Below are 18171 nucleotides of genomic sequence, written 5' to 3'. Positions count from 1 at the left end.
TGGGATTATAGCAAACTAGTCTACATTCACAGCAAACATTGTGTAAATTATGTCATTCTATAATAGCATTTCAGCACTTCCTCAAAACAATTGCATAAATTGTATGCATTTCTAACCTATATTTTAATGCCCACTTACTGGACGGATAGACAATGAGTACAATTTATTTCTGTAGCACTTTGTCATTTATCTGCGGAGCTGTGGTGTAGTTTTCTGGAATAAATCAAAAAAATACTTCACTGTCTCTAAAGAGACCTCTTGCAAACTTCTTTCCAAATCTATTAAGCATAGAAATTCACCCTACTGTCGGTAACAGTAAAAACTCTGACTCAATATGAGACCAACTACCAATTACTCATTTAAAACAATTTACTTTTAATCAAAGATATGCAAAGATATGACCACAGATAGTTGAGTATCTGATTAGAAACAATATGATTTAGGCAACAAATCATTACACTTCCATTTAAAAAAAAATCTTTTCAAACAATGCACACAAAGCTAACAATGGTGTGGATTACATTTACACTGGAGCTTAAGTAATATAATAAAGCCTTTTACGCTATAATTTCCCTTGCCTTACTTTTAAAAAAAATGTGATGTGGACCATTTTGTTCTGCATATTTTTATTATGTCATTTAAAATAAAATCATAATATAAATAATATTTCTTTTGATTAAGACAGTTACAATCTGATTCCAATTTATTCATCACGTTAATCAATAATTGCAGGTCAAAATGACAGTGAGTGAAAGCTGAAGGATTACACATTGACCATTCTCTTAATGTTCAAAAAAGTCTTTCATGGGATGTGGGCATTGCTGTGCGTTTAATGCACATTCCAAGACAACAGCATGCCTTGCTCAGCTAACTCTGATGGAAGCTAAGAGTCAACTGTATTGCTGTGGGTCTGAAGTCATATAAATGTCAGGCCAGTTAAGGACAGCAGATTTTTTTGTTCTAAATGATATTAATGAACTAGGTGAGACTTTACTAAATCCAGTAGCTTCATTGTCCCCATTATTGATACTTGTTTCTTTAACTTTATACTTATTTAAATGGATGAATTAAAATTTTCTGGCTCCAGGGGTGAAAGTGGAACTTTATAACTCCAGATCATTAGTCCAGGCCTCTGGACAATGGGTCCAATAACATAGCCACAAAGCTATACAGCCCCTCACACAGTTACTAATACATCTAATACATCAATAGACATTTAAATGTAAGGTTTGCATTGTTGGCATAAAAAAATCATATTCACATGAATATAGACTATATGTTGTGACCTTCCAAACTGTGCAGAAACAATCTTTGAATTTCACTGAGATGGTAGTCACTGTTTTAACAACCTGACATGAAAAATCGACTTAGTTTCAATTGTTGATAGTATATTGATGCAACAAATAGACTTTGTGATAACTTGGACTATGTTTTGGATGTAATCCTTTAGTCCTTTCATAACTTTCCATGATGTAACTCAAGATGAGTCTAGAAAGTTTCTGGACAATCAAATTCAAAGGACATATTCAGCAACATCAATTATTAACGGATTATGACCGTGGTCCAGCCAGACTTCATGTATGGAAACATGTACTTTGGGCATAAGGACATGAAATTATATGGAAAGATAACTGTAATGTGCAATGTAAGCTGTTACAGTTCTGAACAAATTGTCACTGTTAACAGGAAATCTTTGGTCAGAACAGAAATGTCTTGAATACATTGGCAAGTGTGACAGGATGTGTTTAAAAAGTAGTCCAACAGATTAATGTTTTGAAAAGCCTTCAAAGTAAGTGCAGTTCAATGAAATGCCACAATCTTGGGAGAATTTATTTTTTTTAATGGAATAACAACTGAATAATGTATTTTACATTTTGTTTTAAGACGACACACTTGTTGTGCAAATCACTGGCCACTGATTACACAAGAAATTCTGAATTCTCCTTGGTAACATAACAAAATAAAATACTGGTAATCAATTGGCTTATGTAATGGAGCAATGGGATACTTTTAGGATCTGAGGCTATAATATAACGTTAAAGGACAGTTCAGGGAGATCGGGAGACACATTGCAAATTTATGGGTGCAACGTGCAAGTTGAAAATACAGGACTTCACAGGGATTAAATTGTAAGGGCCAATTTCATAAATCTGGCCTGTATTCCTTGGAGTTCAGAAGATTGAGGGTTGAGCTCATTGAGACATTTAAACTGTAAAGAGTTGGATACGGATAAAGTATTTATCCTAATGAGTGAATTAAGAACAAGGGACATAAAATCTGAGCTAGGTGAGTTAGGAGATAAATCAGGAAGCATTTTCTTCCTCCACACAGAAGATAGCAGACATCTGAAACTTTCTCCTCCAAAAGATTGTGGATTCTGAGATAATTGGAACCTGCAAGACTGAGACTGATATATTCATGTTAGGTTAGAGTATCAAGAGACATGAAGCATGCAGCTGAGGTTTGGATTCGCATGAACTACTAAATGGCTGAACGGACTTAAAGGGGAGCAATGGTCTATTTACATTCCTTAGAAGACGATGAAACCAATTTTCATCAACAGTAAAAAAAAAATCACCAACAGTAATATGTAGAACTTCCAGGATGTAGAACCAGTGCACTTAATCAACATGACACAGAAATACACTTTGACAATTTCTAAAGATTCCTTAATAAAAATGAAAGTTACGCTTGCATTTCTGTTTGAACTTTGTGGTGAACCACGTTCTCATTTTCAAATAGAGATTTCTTGCAGGTCAACATGAGGAGCAATAACATAGGGAGATGCCAGAGACTGCAAAAGAAAAGTTTTCGGGCACTGTTGCGATTCGAGTCCCTGTAAAATCGATAGCCGAGGTAGCTGATATACAAGTTGACTGGGAGTGAAATAAGTGGAAAAGTCCATGTAGTTACATCAAAGACAGGACACAATGTTGACAATCCAATGAGAGCAATGCAGTGGCGGAATGCCACTCGTTTGCAAAGCAATGGATGTGTGACTGACATCATGCGGTAGCCACCTCGTGAGTAATCTTCTCGAAGATTCCAGCTTAAAGCATTGAAATGTGGGAACTGCCAGGAATACAGGATACCACCCAATAACAAGGCACCTAAACAGAGGGACAGGGAGGTGAGTATAAAAGTTCAAACAAGATAACATTGTTACTTTTCTAAAATAAATAATTTCCCAGAAGTTGAACTTGTGCACATCAAGTGTTTTTACACACTTCCATGCTTGATAATTCCCCAATATTATGAGCTGAATCTCTTTACAAGTGACAGAAATCAATTGTAGACCATTCTTTAACACATTCCAGTTACACATTGGTTTTTCATACATGAAAACGAGTTAAAACTGTGTTGTAATAAATTATAGTACTTAAAATATGTGATTAGATGAATTGTTTAACCTCTAGATCCATAACTTCATTTTTGGACAAAGGTATTAGAGAAATCCCAGCCATGAGTGTTGACAGTGCAACATTATCATTGCCCTTCTATTTTGTCACTCTCTCTGGCATCTGTAAGAACATTAGATAAGATAAACTGATGTTGCTATTTTAACAATTCTTAAATAAAAAGTGCTCTCATGAGCACTGAGACAGTGTGTCCCATCTTGTTAACTATTACAATTACTGGAAAGGATAAAGATTTCAAAGATAATCCACTAGTCATCTCTTTATAATGAGAGCAGCCTCACGGTCCTCTGGGACGCTGACTTTATCTCGTGTCTTCAAGATAAGACATGGGAGAACTAACAGTCAGTACTACAAGAAAATACTTTACTTCATTAATACAAGCATGAAAATTGCTTTTGTTTGCCTTATTTGAACACACCTCTCAAAGATAAGGGTAAAATTCCATTGTCTCATGTAGTTGGACTACTGCAATAATCTAAACTCCCTGCAGATCTATTACACATTAGATCCTCATTGCATTTAAAATTAAATCGCTTTCAAATATCAAATCATAGAATTTACAGTACAGGAAGCTATTTGACCCATTGTGTTTATACTTGGCCCCCAAAAAAGCTACCCAGCTCGTAGCCCTCTAAATTAATCACTTTTAAATATATATCCAGCTCTCTTTTGAAACCTCATATGAAATCTGCCCCCACCAGTCTCCCAGGCATACATTCCAAAACAGAACAAGTCTCTGATTTAAGAAGATTCTCTTCAGCGTACTACTAGCTCTCTTGCAAACAATCTTGAAATCTATAAATTCTGTGTTACGATCGAGCCCTCCACTATTACCTGATGAAGGAGTGTCACTCCGAAAGCTAGTGTGCTTCCAATTAAACCTGTTGGACTATAACCTGGTGTTGTGTGATTTTTAATCTTGAAACTGTTATTCCTAGTTACTGATATACCTTGTAGTGGAAACGGAATATCCTTCTTTACCTTGTCAAAATTGTTCATAACTTTGAACAGCTCAATAAGTGATTGAGAACAATGTTAAATTTAACCTTTGCTAACAACACATTTTGAGAAAACACTAAGCCATTACAGATGTAAGTGCCAAAAAAAAAACTAGGGCTGTTTAATGATATGTACAGAGTACAGGGACTTGCAATCAATTCTACACACAGCAAGCTCAGAATCTCAATTGAACTCTTAGGAGAAAACAAAATGCTGAGATGAAGTGTTGCTGCTTAGTGTGGGAGAAAAAACCAAATGCAGATTCAGATTAAGCTGATCTTTGTGCTATACATGGGGGTACCTAAGCAGAGATACAACTTGCATGGATAGTGGGTACTTGGGTGCAATAAAGTATATAGCAGAGGTTAGATAAAAAGTAAACACATGAATTATCAAGGGTAATAAAGCAAATGGGAACTGAACAGTTAATTGGTGGCTTTAGCAAAATATCAGCATTTTGTCCAAATTTGTATAACTTCAGATATTACCTCAGAAATACCAAAACAAGATCCTTATAAGGCAGAACTAATTTTATTTTTCTTTTTGTAAGAAATATTCAAGTTCCCTAAGCGGTACTTTGATCTTATGATGAATGGCATAGTTCCAAATATTGCTCGTTGTCCCAGGGTGAATAATTTAATCATTGTGAATATTTTGTAAAGAAACCAATGTCACTTGTAAGAGAAAAACACAAATGTGTCTCTAATATATTGGATCTACGACTATCTGTCTCTAGTCATGGAGTCACGTTAATTAGGTATTGTGGCCAACCTTAAAATTCTGAAAATTCAATTCTGGAGCAACTCCATTTTAATTCTGCCCTGGCACAATATCAAATTCCAGGAGCCAAACATTTCATAATGGATATAAGTCACCATATAATTTCATGAAGTACTGATGGAATTCAAACTTAGAGAGTTTTAAACAACACTTTAACATTAAGAATATCAGAAATAGAGTATTCAATGACCAATTATAACGTAGTACATATTGAAGGAGATTTTGATAACTCAATCATTTTATTATAATTCTGCTCACTTAAAAATATTCTGTAATTATTCACTGACTATCTTCATTGCAGCTCACAGCATGGAAGTGACAGGATGCACAAGAGTCATTAGTCCTGTTTACGTTAACAGATGGAATGACTATCTGGTCAGTGGGTTTGGTGGAGCCTGAAGCTGCCCTGTTTATATTACAGCATCAGAGCAGGGCAGCACTGATGACAGATTATGAGTTGCATATGCTTGTTTCATTGGAAATGTGTCAAAGGCTGCAATGTGTCAGATACTTCCAACAGTATTCAGCTGGCTTTGCTGTTGCTAGGTAGCTCAAAGGCCATCACAGTGAGGCCACATGAGGTAGCAGTTTATATAACACTTATTCTGATGTCAAACTATTATAAAGCACAGAGAAAGAAAAGGTTTGTGCTTCCATAGTGATTGTGCTACAAATACCACGGGTATAGATTCAAATGGTGGTGGAATGTGACCAAAATAAGTCGAAAGTTAACATTTTACTAATTTAAATCTGCCGAATTAGTAACAGTTCGATCTTGGTTTGTCACATTTATTTCCTTTTGTAGCAAGTACCAATTCAAATACATACTTTAAGCATTTATTGAAGTCAGAATCCAAGACCCTTCATTCTATTTGCTCTGTTCTGATAGATTCAGAAGAAACACAATTTATTGTTTAAACAAAAACGTTTTTAGACAGCAGTAGGGAGCTTGTATTGCTGAGAACCAGATGTATAAAAATGTCCACCTCCAGTCAAAACTTTCCATCCAATTTAAATACATTTCTTAGGGTCACAACATATCAGAGATTGATTTTACCACAAACTTGAATCCATTTTGCACTCACTATGCAACAAACATTAGAGATTGAATGTGATTGATCGCAAGACTGTGCAGAATAGCCTTTACCAATGCACTTCAGATAAAGTAATAATTGCTTCCAAGATTATAAAACTGCAGCATTAATATCATTAACATTTGCAGTAATAACAGTGATCCCTGGAATATTGTTGATCTCAGGCCACCAACGCAGCACACTACTGCTCTTCTGATGAGTCACCACCCACTATGAGAAAATCTCCTTATCTGATTAACAATTAATGATAAGGGCCATCATATGTCCACAGGGACCACCTTAGATCAGTTGGTGGGTGGTTTGCGCATTTACTAGAAACCTTAGATTATGTCTTGCCCAATTCACTAGATTTGGTTTGGGAATGATGTGACATTTAGCAACAAGCAGGTCAGGTGCAATCTATGATTCAAATTCATGCCAGGAGAGCATTCATTCATCTGAATAGTCACGTAGATTATACCTTTTCTCAATGAAACTTCAACTCAGGAAATAGACAGGGTGAAAATTTACTGAATTACCAGGCTGGTTTCACAGGAACTAAACTCAGACAAAGTATGTATAAACATCCAAATATGAACTGATTGGTTTAATCACAAAACATTGGCCATTTGATATATATAGTAAATAACCAATCTTCAACCAACTGTTAATGTATTTTGAGTTCTATGCTGTGGAGTTCAGGAATGTAAATCTCTTCGATTGCTTAAAAAAAGTTAAATTGTTACAAACTAGGTAACAATTGGCTGCTACACTGATTATTCTACTGAAATAAATCCATACCTGAGTGATCATAAAATAATTATGGATAAAGAAGATTGTTCAGCTACCCTTTGTTAATCCATTTATTTTTTAACAATTCAATCTTGGGATGTGGGCATCACTGGCAGGACTACCATTTATTGTCCATCCTTAATTGCCACTTGATCTGAACAGCTTGTTCGGACCATTTCAGAGGGTGACTAAGAGTCAATCACATTTCTGAGGGCCTGGAGTCACATATACGCTAGACTAAATAAAGATGGCAGATTTCCTTCCCTAAAAAACTCTCGTGAACCAGATGGCCTTACACAGCAATTGACAATGGGAGCCATTTTGGCTAGCTTATTATTGAAACCAAATTTCACTATCTACTGTGGTGTGATTTGAACTCCAGAACATTAACCTGGCGTATGAGTGACTAGTCCAGTGACATCATCACTATGCCACTGCCTCCCCATAAGTACCTTTTAATTGGTTTGCAAATAAATGTAGGTTCTCCAACTATCTGAAGTTCAACTCTTGTGTTGATTACACACCACATGGAATAAAAGCTGTGGTGCAGGATCTAGCTCTGTCTTAAGTCATACCAAGGAACCCAGAAGGAATACCAAATTACACAGAATACTGGGAGAGGTGGATAGCATTGGAATAGGGAATGGTACGTTAATAGGTCAGAGAGAAGGAAAAATAATATAGTTTAAATCAGGTTTACTGCATGTGACTACACGGAGTGTGATACATTAGTGAAAAATTAGTGCAGATTACCATGTGTGAAAAAGATGCTATGGATGCAACATTAAAAAGGATGTCTCATTGGGGTCAAGGTCAAAATCAATTTGGCTACAGCTAAGGAACAAGAATATGTTCAATTCCATTGTTTGCCACAGTATAATAGGCCACTTACTAGTGGAAAAAGTTGAGGAACGAATTTGCAAGAAAATTACAGAGATGCAAAAATTATTGAGTAATTATAATGGAGAACTTAATTATTTGAATTTAAACTTTGATCATAGTTGCATAAAGGACTGATAGGGTCAAGAGTTCCTAGAGTAGGTTCCGGAAAATTTTCTGCAGCAGTATGTTTCCAGGCCAATGAAATAACAGAAACTGCTGAGCTTTGTTCTTGGGACTGAAGTAAGCCAAGCAGATCAAATAACAGTAGGAAAACACAGCGGACAGTGATTATTGTTTCATAATGTTTAAAGTGACTACAGAAAAGGACGTCGACAAACTAGAATAATTAATAATAAACTGGGGAAAGCCAATTTCAATAGGTATAAGAATGGACCTGGGTCAAATAAATTTGTACAAATTGCTGGGAAGTGAAAAGAATAAGGAAAATGAGCAGAATGTGGCCTACCATCAAAGCAGAGATGGTTAAGACTCAGTTAAAATATACTCTCTTAAAAGGGGAAGGTAAGACAAAGAAATTCAGAGTTTGCTGGACGATAACAGACAAAAATTAAGACAAAGAAAAATTCTGCTTATTACAGAAGAAAACACAATTGTCAACCAGGCCGAATATAGCAGGCTCAAGTTGGAGGTAAAAAAGAAAACCAAAAAAAGTCAAGGTGTATGAAGCTAACAAAAAAAAGTATCTCAAAATCTTCCACAGTCATACAAATAGTAAAAGGGTAGAAAAGGAAGCATGGAGCCAATCAGGGACCAAAAAGGGGATTTGCATATGTTGGTGGCGCTTAACTGAATGTTACATGAGACCTTTACACGCACCTTTTCAAAGATGCTGCTACATAAGCCAAGGAGAAATTGAAATTAATTGAAAAAAATCCACAAGGTTTATGATTTATAAGAGGAGGTATTAGATCAGCTGTCTGTAAATAAAGTTGATAAGACATTGGGATTGGATAAGATGCATCTAAAGCTATTGAAGAGTGATAGTGGAAATTGCAGAAGCACCAGTCATAATCTTTCAGTCATCCTGAGAATTGGGGTGCTGCTAACATTATGCCCTTGTTTAATAGAGTATGCAAAGGTACCCCAACAACTATAGGTCAGTCAATTTAACTTTGGTGTTTGGTTTATGGGAAACATAATTCAGGACAAAAGAAATAGCAACTTGGACAAATATAGGTTAATTAAGGAAACCCAGCAGGGATTTCTCAAGGGAAAATCATGGTTAGCTTACTGGAAGTTTTTTGAATCGGCAGAGGAGGTTGTAGACATATGGTGTACGTGGACTTCCAAAATGCATTAGATATACAGAGGAACCTCGATTATCCAAACGACATGGGCAGGGAGTATTTTGTTCGGATGATAGAATGTTCGGATAACACAGTTTAGCCATGCATTGGGATGTTGTGATCTTGTCTGGATAATCTGAAACTCGGATATTCGATTGCTGGATAATCGGGGTTCCTCTGCATTGCCATAAAACAGACATGTCAGAAAAGTTAAGGAATAAAAGGGACAGTAACAAAATGGATACTGAGTTGGCTGAGTGACAGTAAGTAGAGAATAGGAGGTAATGCATATCCTTCGGGTTGGAAGACTGTTTGCACTAGAGTTCACGGATCAATGCTGGAACCTTTTTGGATATATATTAATGACATAGACCATAGTGTCAAGACACAATTTTAAAATTTGCGGATGATGCAAAACATGGAAGCATTCTAAACTGTGAGAAGGATAGTTTAGAACTTCAAAAAGACATAAACAAGATAATGAAATGGACAGACAGGTGACAGCTGAAACTCAGCATGGAGAAATGTGAGGTAACTCACTTTAGATAATAAGACATAGGAACATGAGGCAGCCATTTAGGCACTCGAGCCTGCTCTGCCAATCAGTAGGACCATGGCTGATCTGGCATTCCTGCATGTTCCCCAAAACCCTTTATTCCCCTACTGATCAAGAGTCTTTCTCATTTTTAAACATACACAAGGACTCTGCCCCCACAGTTCTCTGTGGCAAAGAGAGTTTCAAAGACTCTCAATCCTCTGAGAGAAGAAATGCCTTTTTATCTCAGTCTTAAATTGATGCCCTTTATTCTGAGACCATGCCCTTCGGTTCAAGATTCCTCCATGTGGGGCAACATTCTGTCAGCATTTACCCTGAGAAGCACCTTAAGAATACTATATTTTTCAATGAGATCACTTCTCATTTTTCTACACACCAGTGGGTAGAGTCCCAGACTGTTTAGCCTTTGCTCATAAGACAATCCTTCCATACTAGAGATCACCTTTGTGATCCTTCTCTGAACTGTATCCAATGAAGTGGTATCTTTTCTTAAACAAAACTGCTCACAGTACCACACCTTGTACAGTTGCAGTGACACTTTGCAACTCTTTACACTTCAACCTCTTTGAAATAAAGGGCCAACATTCCTTTGACTTTCCTGACTATCTGTTGCACCAGAGTGCTAACTTGCTGTATTTTGTGCACGAGTACCCTCAAGTCTGTGTTGCAACTTTCTGCAGTTTCTCTCCATTTAAATAATATTCTGTTCTTTTGTTCTGCCTTCCAAAATGAACAACTTGACATTTTTCCACCTCCTAACCCATTTGCTAACTTTTTGCCCAATTACTAACCTATTATCTCACTTGCAACTGCTTTGCTAAGAACAATATAAAGGGCATAACTCTTAAAGGGGTACAGGTGCAGATATATATATATATATATATATATATATATGTGTGTGTGTGTGTTCATATAAAATGCATTAAAGGCAGCAATACAGATTAAGAGAGCAATTAATAAAGCATACAGCTTTAGTCTTTACAAACAGGGGCACAGAGTACAAGAACCGGGAGGTTATGTTGAAATTGTATTCAACATTACATTGGCCTCAGCTGGAGCGTGCACCCACTTTTGCCATCACACTTTAGGAACGATGTGAAGACATAGCCGAGAGTGTAGAAGAGGCTGATGAGAACAGTTCCAGGAATCTGGAACTTCAGTTATGCAGATAGATTGGAGAAGTTAGGACTGTTCTCCTTGGAGAAATAAGAATTAGAAGAAGGAAATAAGAATCTGATGAAGTAAGAATCTCATGAGGTGATTAGACAGAGAGATGGTCAGAAACTGTTCCTACTTGTGAAAGGATTATGAACAAGAGGGCACTGATTTAAGATTATTGGCAAAAGAAGCAAAGCTGATGAGAGGAAAAAAAGCTTTTTCAAGTAAGTGGTTAGGGTCTGGACCACACTGCCTGAGAATGTGGTGGAGGCAAGTTTATTGAGACAGTCAATGGGGCTTAGACGGTTAGCTGAAAAGGAAGAATGTACAGGGTTATGGGGAGAAGGCAGGAGAACAACATCATAAAATGCTGAGTCAGTGCAGGCATTATGGACAGAATGGGCCTCCTTCAGCGCTATAGCAATTCTGAGAGAATGGGGTTAGATCACCTCTATCGGTCATGATTCCATGTCCAATTGTTATAGAAAATATTCCTTCATAAACGCTTATCGTAAAAGCATTATTCATATTTAAAATTAATACTGATGAGTATGCCAGAAATGACATTCATTATACATTGAATGCACATCCTTTCTTTTCCCAGAAATATTTTTCATTGGACAGACTATATAAAGGACCTACCTGCGCCGATGGTGCCAGTGGCTGCTGTCCAGCCCATGACTGGAGGAATAGCTCCAACCACGGACCCTACCCAGGTGTTAAGTATACTCAACCGCTTCATTGGGGTGTAGCAGCATGTGTAGAGGAAAATGTTAAAGGCTCCTAAAGCTCCAGTCAGTGGATTAACTCCAAGGGTCAGTAGAGCTATACCAGGCACACTGCAGGCAACTGCAAAGGACACTGCATGGAGTGGACTGAAGGTTTCAAAAAGAAACATAAATCAATAAATTGCATAAATTATAGTTCTTATACAGTTCCAACAAGATTCCAGAAAAAAAAACTCATCAGTAAATGCTATCACTACTTTAGGTTTCAATGTTGATTACCAAGTAGAAATGTGTCTGCTCTCTACACAACCACATCCATTGTCCACCATAATAATGTGATCATAATTAAGTCACTGGACCATAGTTGTGACATGTACTTTTGTCTAATCTGCAATTATGAATCTGCCATGTTACTTTAAGTTTATATCAGGACAATTAACTTTGTGCACATTGATAGGTTGATAGAGTAGAATTTGACTAACTAGCATAACCATTTCCTTACGGTCATTCCCGGCATAGAAGGAAGCTACCTTTAACCATCAAGTCCATACTGTTTCTTTTGAATATTTCTTACAATTAGAACGATAATTTACAAGTTTATTTGTTAAGATACTAAAATTAGACACTTAGTTATTGGCATATCTCCATGAGCCATGAAGACAAAAGGTTATGGGAGGGTGTTATATGCAGGCTATGCCATGATTTGCTTAGGCATGAAATATACTGTAATAAGGGAAGCTAACTAGATATTAATTCCACAGTAGTTAAGTGTGCTTTGGATGTTTACATGATGTTGCCGATGTATACAGCTGGTAGTTTTTCAGCAGGACTCAATTAGATTACACTTAGAATTCCCAGTTGCATTGACGTGTGGACACATAATTGTAACATCATTGTTCTTTTTGCATTGACATGTTGCAAGATTTCTATCTGTTCAAATAATCTACAATGTTTCTCTCAATGCCTTGTTGAGTTCACCAAGTAAGTAATTGAGCCAAATGGGCAGATTCCAAGATTAAATCCTGATCTGATTTCAACAAGTCAGATTCACACCTCATTGTCACCCAGCCAAAGTTGGATGCATTTGGTGTGTTGGCAGAAGACAGCATCAACTTTAGCTATGAGCCTGTGGTTAAATGCCTGTTCACAGTTAATGCTGAGGTAGATGTTTCGATGGAGTACAGAAGTACTTTTGGCAGTGGACAAAAAGAAACTTTAAACACAGGGGATCTGAAACCACTGACACAGCAGATACTTATTTCACAAAAGAGTACTGATCAGTAACTTTAGTAGCACCGTACCATGATAGCAAGCAAATTGCTCCTGAGGTCACTATAAGTTTGGAAAGCTAACTCATGCTAATGTGTCAAACTCAGATTTGAAGTCCTTTGGCATCAGTGGTATGTGTCTGCTGAAGATTTCAATGTTGTAATATCTGTGTGATAATTATAAAATGTACAGACTTAAAAAATTAAAGAAAAAAATGACAAACTTCTGAAATCGTAAAGTAGGATATGTGGAATCCAACTTGTATACAGTTAGATATAAAAAATAGAAATCCGATACTGACAAAATGATTATCTTTTTGATGTTGATTAAGACATTAATATTGGTAGGATATTGGAGGTACCTGCAGAGAGAGCATCTTAACTTAATGCTCCATTTGAAAGATAGCACCTCTGACAATGCAGCATGCTTTCAGTACTGCACTGAAACGTTAGCCTGGAATTTTGTACTCAAGTACCTTTTCTGCCTCGAAGTACTATCAATTGAACCATGGCTGACACCATGTTCAAATTTCTGTGCAATTCAGCTGGCTGCAAGTTCCAAGGGCAAAAATGAAACTTTCATCCAAGTGGTAGCAGAAACTGGATCAAATGTTAATGTCATTAGATGACAATACCTTTCCAGTATTGTAATTCATTCCTCCTGCTTCAGTTACTCAGCATGAACTATACATAAGGTAAAAACAATGACTGCAGATGCTGGAAACCAGATTCTGGAACAGTGGTGCTGGAAGAGCACAGCAATTCAGGCAGTGCCTGTCTTCGGATGCTGCCTGAATTGCTGTGCTCTTCCAGCACCACTGATCCAGAATGAACTATACATAACTCTATCTGCCCTGCCATCAACAGGTCAATTGTGAAATATTAGGCACCAGGAATTCCACTTGAACTTGAGCTCAGTATGACCTCAATGCTTCATTGTAATGCCAAGGTTGTGTTAATATACCTTAGACACACTTTTGAATGATGGATTTTATACCATATGCACTGAGGCAAAAGCAACTACAGAATAAGTTGCCTTTATTGTACAAGTCAATTTATTACAGCAATGACTACACATCAAAGATACGTCATTGGTTGAGATGTGCTTTGGGATGTAAAGATAGTTAAGACACTATGTAAATAATATTCTATTAAATTTTAGTCTGCTTTTAGGCACAGCAAAATGTACAACAGAAGATTTATTATCCCTACAGTGCTATGGCTTATGATAAATTAGATTGCTTTATCTTAATTTGAACTTTGCTACAGTAGATGTTGCTGAGCAATGAACACATTCTCTGCATAAGAGAAATTCAATGCTACACAGAAAATATATAAAAAAGACAATTTTGACATATTATCAAAAACTGAACAGATTAGTTTGCAGCAAAATAAACCATTTTGAAGAGATTCTAAAAAGCAACTTGCTTTCACACAGTTTGTCCAAAGATTGTTGTCACAAATCTTTACACTGCTTTTTGAGAGCCTGATTCTTTCATTCTGAAACTAGTTGTTGAACAAAGAAAGTAACAGAGGGTTAACGAAACAAAGAAACCAAGGCGGTAGAATTCTCTTGTGCAGTAAATGTTGACGACAGTATTTTTTACAAAGGTTTCTTGGGGCAGATGGTGTTGCTTCACAATTGCATAGCGTGAACAGGTTCTGGTGCATGGCCAGGCCTGATGCCCTATCCATCATCCCCGACTAAGCCAGGAACATTGTGGAGTTTCACCAACCTGTCAGGTCAGGATGGTTAGCAACTTTCAGCAAGTTGAAGGATGGGCAGAGTGCTGTGATGATAGACACGCAGTTTGTTCTGAACACCCACTTATACTTTATTCTGCAAGCTTCCACAAATCACTGCAGGGGGAATGTTAACTTTTAAACTTGTAGAAAGCCAAGTAACACTTCAACCCACTTAATAACAGATTTTTACACCTTGAAGCACTTTACAATGAGGCCTGCTTCACTGCAGTACTTTTACAGTTTGCCTTTTGAAAATAATTTTTCTCCAAAAGCTATAAGTACAATTTCTTTTCCAGGTTATAGGACACTAAACCTGTATGAAAAATCTGTATACATTTTGATAAAATATTTAATTACAAGATATTTGCAATTTCAGGAGAGCAAGCAGTCTTTGTTGTAATGAAGTGAAACATGACAGTAAATTGGTGCACACCAGCGATTTACAAACAGTATGAGATAAATGACTACACTGTCATCTTGTGATATGACATGAACGATAAATAACAGCCAAGTAACTGAAAAAACACTGTTGTTCTACTTTTGAGTAATTCTATAGGACCCATTACACTGAAAAGAGAAGGTGGGATTTTGATTTAACATTTCTTCTAAATAATCAGTCTTGCATTTATGCACGATCTTAACAATTTCAGGAATTATAAAGTGCTTTAAAGGCAATAAAGTATTTTTGAAGAGCAGTCACTATTGTTATGCAGACAAATATGATTACCTGCTTGGCTTTTCCTGTACAAAATTTAAAAGGTAAATCTTGGCTAAATATTTTATGCCTATCTGAACAGATAAATGAGGCTTCAGTTTAACAGTTGCATTTCCTCAGTATTACATTCAAGTGTCAGCCTACATTATATGTTCAAGACCTGAAGCAGTGGTGAGTGTGCTATCATACAAGCTGAGTTGGCTCTTTTTAGAAGACAAATCAGGGTGGAAAATCTTGGAACAATCATATTAGATCAAATGGACAATAATTGCAAAGATATAGTAGGTTCCCATTTAGAAGCAAATCTCATGGCAGCAGCAAGGAAATTTCCAATCAGGTATAGCAACTATGTATGAAACATTCAAAATGATCATGTTGGGCTTTGGACAACTGCACACATCTTCGGGATAGAGCACAGAAGAGCAGAACAATGTATTCAAAAATGATTTCAATTATGTCATGAAGTATAAGTCTCCTATTTAAAATCTGAAGTTAGCAGTGAATGAATAAATCAATATTACATCTTCATTGCTAATGTGATACACCTAAATTGTTTTGAAATACAGTTTCATTAATTCAGATTAATATAAAATCAAAAATATACCATGTTGAGATCACTAATAAGGTGAGTCCAATTAGTCTACAAATGAGATAAGAATTGGGGACAGCTTGTCAGAATTAATAAACTTATCTCATGCTACTAAACTGGATAACCAACTCATAATAACCAGGCTTCATGTTGAAATAATTTATAGTTAGTTGTAGGGGAAATTTTGGTTTGGAGGCCAGTTTTAGTCCCATAGATTACACACACATTACGATTAGAATATTTTCCTCAACAGTCAGTAAAACAATGCAATTCAATGTTATGATTGATAGCAAAAATGTATTTAGAAGAATAATCAACACAGAAGGAATTTCTGAATAAAGCAATGAAGATGAAAACACTGGAATCATTTTGAAGTCAACTGGATTTTGCAATAGTGCAGCATCTTTGTAATATTCTAGATGGATCAGCTAAGGATTCAAATGACCATCCTCATTCATATTTATTGTGAGTGGATGGTGCCCATGAAATAGCATTTATGTCTGCAGTGATGTTAACCCCTTTTGAAAAATTCCAGTAAGGAAGTTTCCTGCAGGATCGAAGAACTGCATTGAAGAGCTTCTGATTATTTCACTTCCAAAGGAATGGGGATAGAAGTGGAAAAAAAAAATCCCGTATTAAGAGGTGTAAAATGCAAAATTGGAATGAAACCCTCCATTTGCCCCCCTCTTCTCCCCACCACACCAAACTTGCAGAGAGTGAAAGTGAAGGAACAGGTCACAGCTGTAAAGATCAAACAGACAGCAGTGATATGCTTTTAAAGGGGTATAATAAGGGCAGTGCAAAAAGTAAGATCAATGGAATGTGTCATGCTATGGAGTATATTGGAAAGATTATTATGATAACAGGAATTACTAGGAAACTGAATCGCTGCATAATGACAGTTTTCTATTTAAATCTAAAATCAACAAATTTTAATTGTGTAAAATCATTTTTTGTGGTTAAGGCTTTTGCATATTTGAATGCATTTGCAAGTATAGTATTGGTTCTGAATAATCTTTGCTTTGGATTGATGATGAAATAACAAGAGGCAATTCTAGAATTTGGGTTTGACTTTACACTTGACAATCTCTCTCTACTTCATTCTGGAGTCAGGTGAAACTCAGACTTTGGATTTAGGCTGTCATTATACATTAATGGACGATAGCAAACAAAATTATTGAGAATTGATATTACAGCAATAACATAAAAGCACGCCTCAATTTGCATCAGATTCAGATTGAACATTTGTCAATTGAGGATGTTTTGAGCTCTGGAAAAGAAAACAATCTTGGTACTTAGCAAAATCCCTGCAATATAACAGGATTTAGGTTTGTGAGTACCCTTGCCATAAGTTGTCAATTTGAGATTTGTGGAAAAAATGATGCAGAAAGCAGAGGAAAATGAAAGATGACATAACCAGTGAGCCAATGGCATTCAGCACTTCGACATTTTACCTCAAAACAGATGTGGCCTTCTTTATGGCATATCACAAAAGGTGAGTTTAAAATTGAACAAAATGCACGTTAATAATGCATTGAATTAATTCAAAAATATGTTGAGGATACATAATCAATAACATGCATTCTATTTACCTTAAACTTCAATTTAAATCCAAGCACTCAATGTTTAGCATGAGTTACAGTTGTAGCAAAATGTTTATGGAATAAATGACACTGGACCTGAAAATGAAAGAATGTTCACAGCAAAGCAGATTATTTAATTTACAGAATATAGTTAATGAAATCAAATTCCATCTCTCCAGTTATACTTTAAATACACTGTTCAGTTGTACTGTTAGAAAGTCAGTGGAATGCAGGCCTCGATGCATTTATATTTGATAGGGTACATAACTGGAATGAGTCCAGCAGATGTATTGATTTGTCTCCACTGAATCTAGAAGGAAGGATAAAACTTATAATCATGGTTTGTACATGATGGGTTCAGTGCAAGTGACAATAGTTGGCATGTGCAATGGAAGATGATGGAAGTGCAATGTTGCACTAGTTTTATCAGTGTGTGATGGGTTTTGGAGCATGGATAAAACTTGAAGTTTTGCAAATACGTTGGACCAGGTGGGAAGAATAACGCTAATGGGTTTACGTTGTACAGTTTAGGAGTATCATTAACTTGTCTCTTCAAATGTGGGAGGTAAAGTACTT

General features: G+C 36.3%; 1 protein-coding gene across 1 annotated transcript in view; it reads right to left on the bottom strand.

The window, feature by feature from the left end:
• Positions 1-355: 355 nt before the first annotated feature.
• LOC122562345 (protoheme IX farnesyltransferase, mitochondrial) overlaps positions 356-18171 on the bottom strand; it is a 146734-nt gene continuing 128918 nt past the window's right edge. The window contains exons 6-7 of the mRNA XM_043715222.1: positions 11609-11841; positions 356-3110 (exon numbers count right to left, since the gene is read on the bottom strand). Of these exons, the coding sequence (XP_043571157.1) occupies positions 2686-3110; positions 11609-11841 (658 nt within the window). The 3' untranslated portion in view covers positions 356-2685. The remainder of the gene's footprint in view (positions 3111-11608; positions 11842-18171) is intronic.

The sequence above is a fragment of the Chiloscyllium plagiosum genome, chromosome 24, assembly GCF_004010195.1.
Source record: "Chiloscyllium plagiosum isolate BGI_BamShark_2017 chromosome 24, ASM401019v2, whole genome shotgun sequence".
NCBI classification, from domain to species: domain Eukaryota; kingdom Metazoa; phylum Chordata; class Chondrichthyes; order Orectolobiformes; family Hemiscylliidae; genus Chiloscyllium; species Chiloscyllium plagiosum.
The sequence above is the reverse complement of the archived record's forward strand: the minus strand, read 5'-3'. Positions and strand labels throughout refer to the sequence as shown.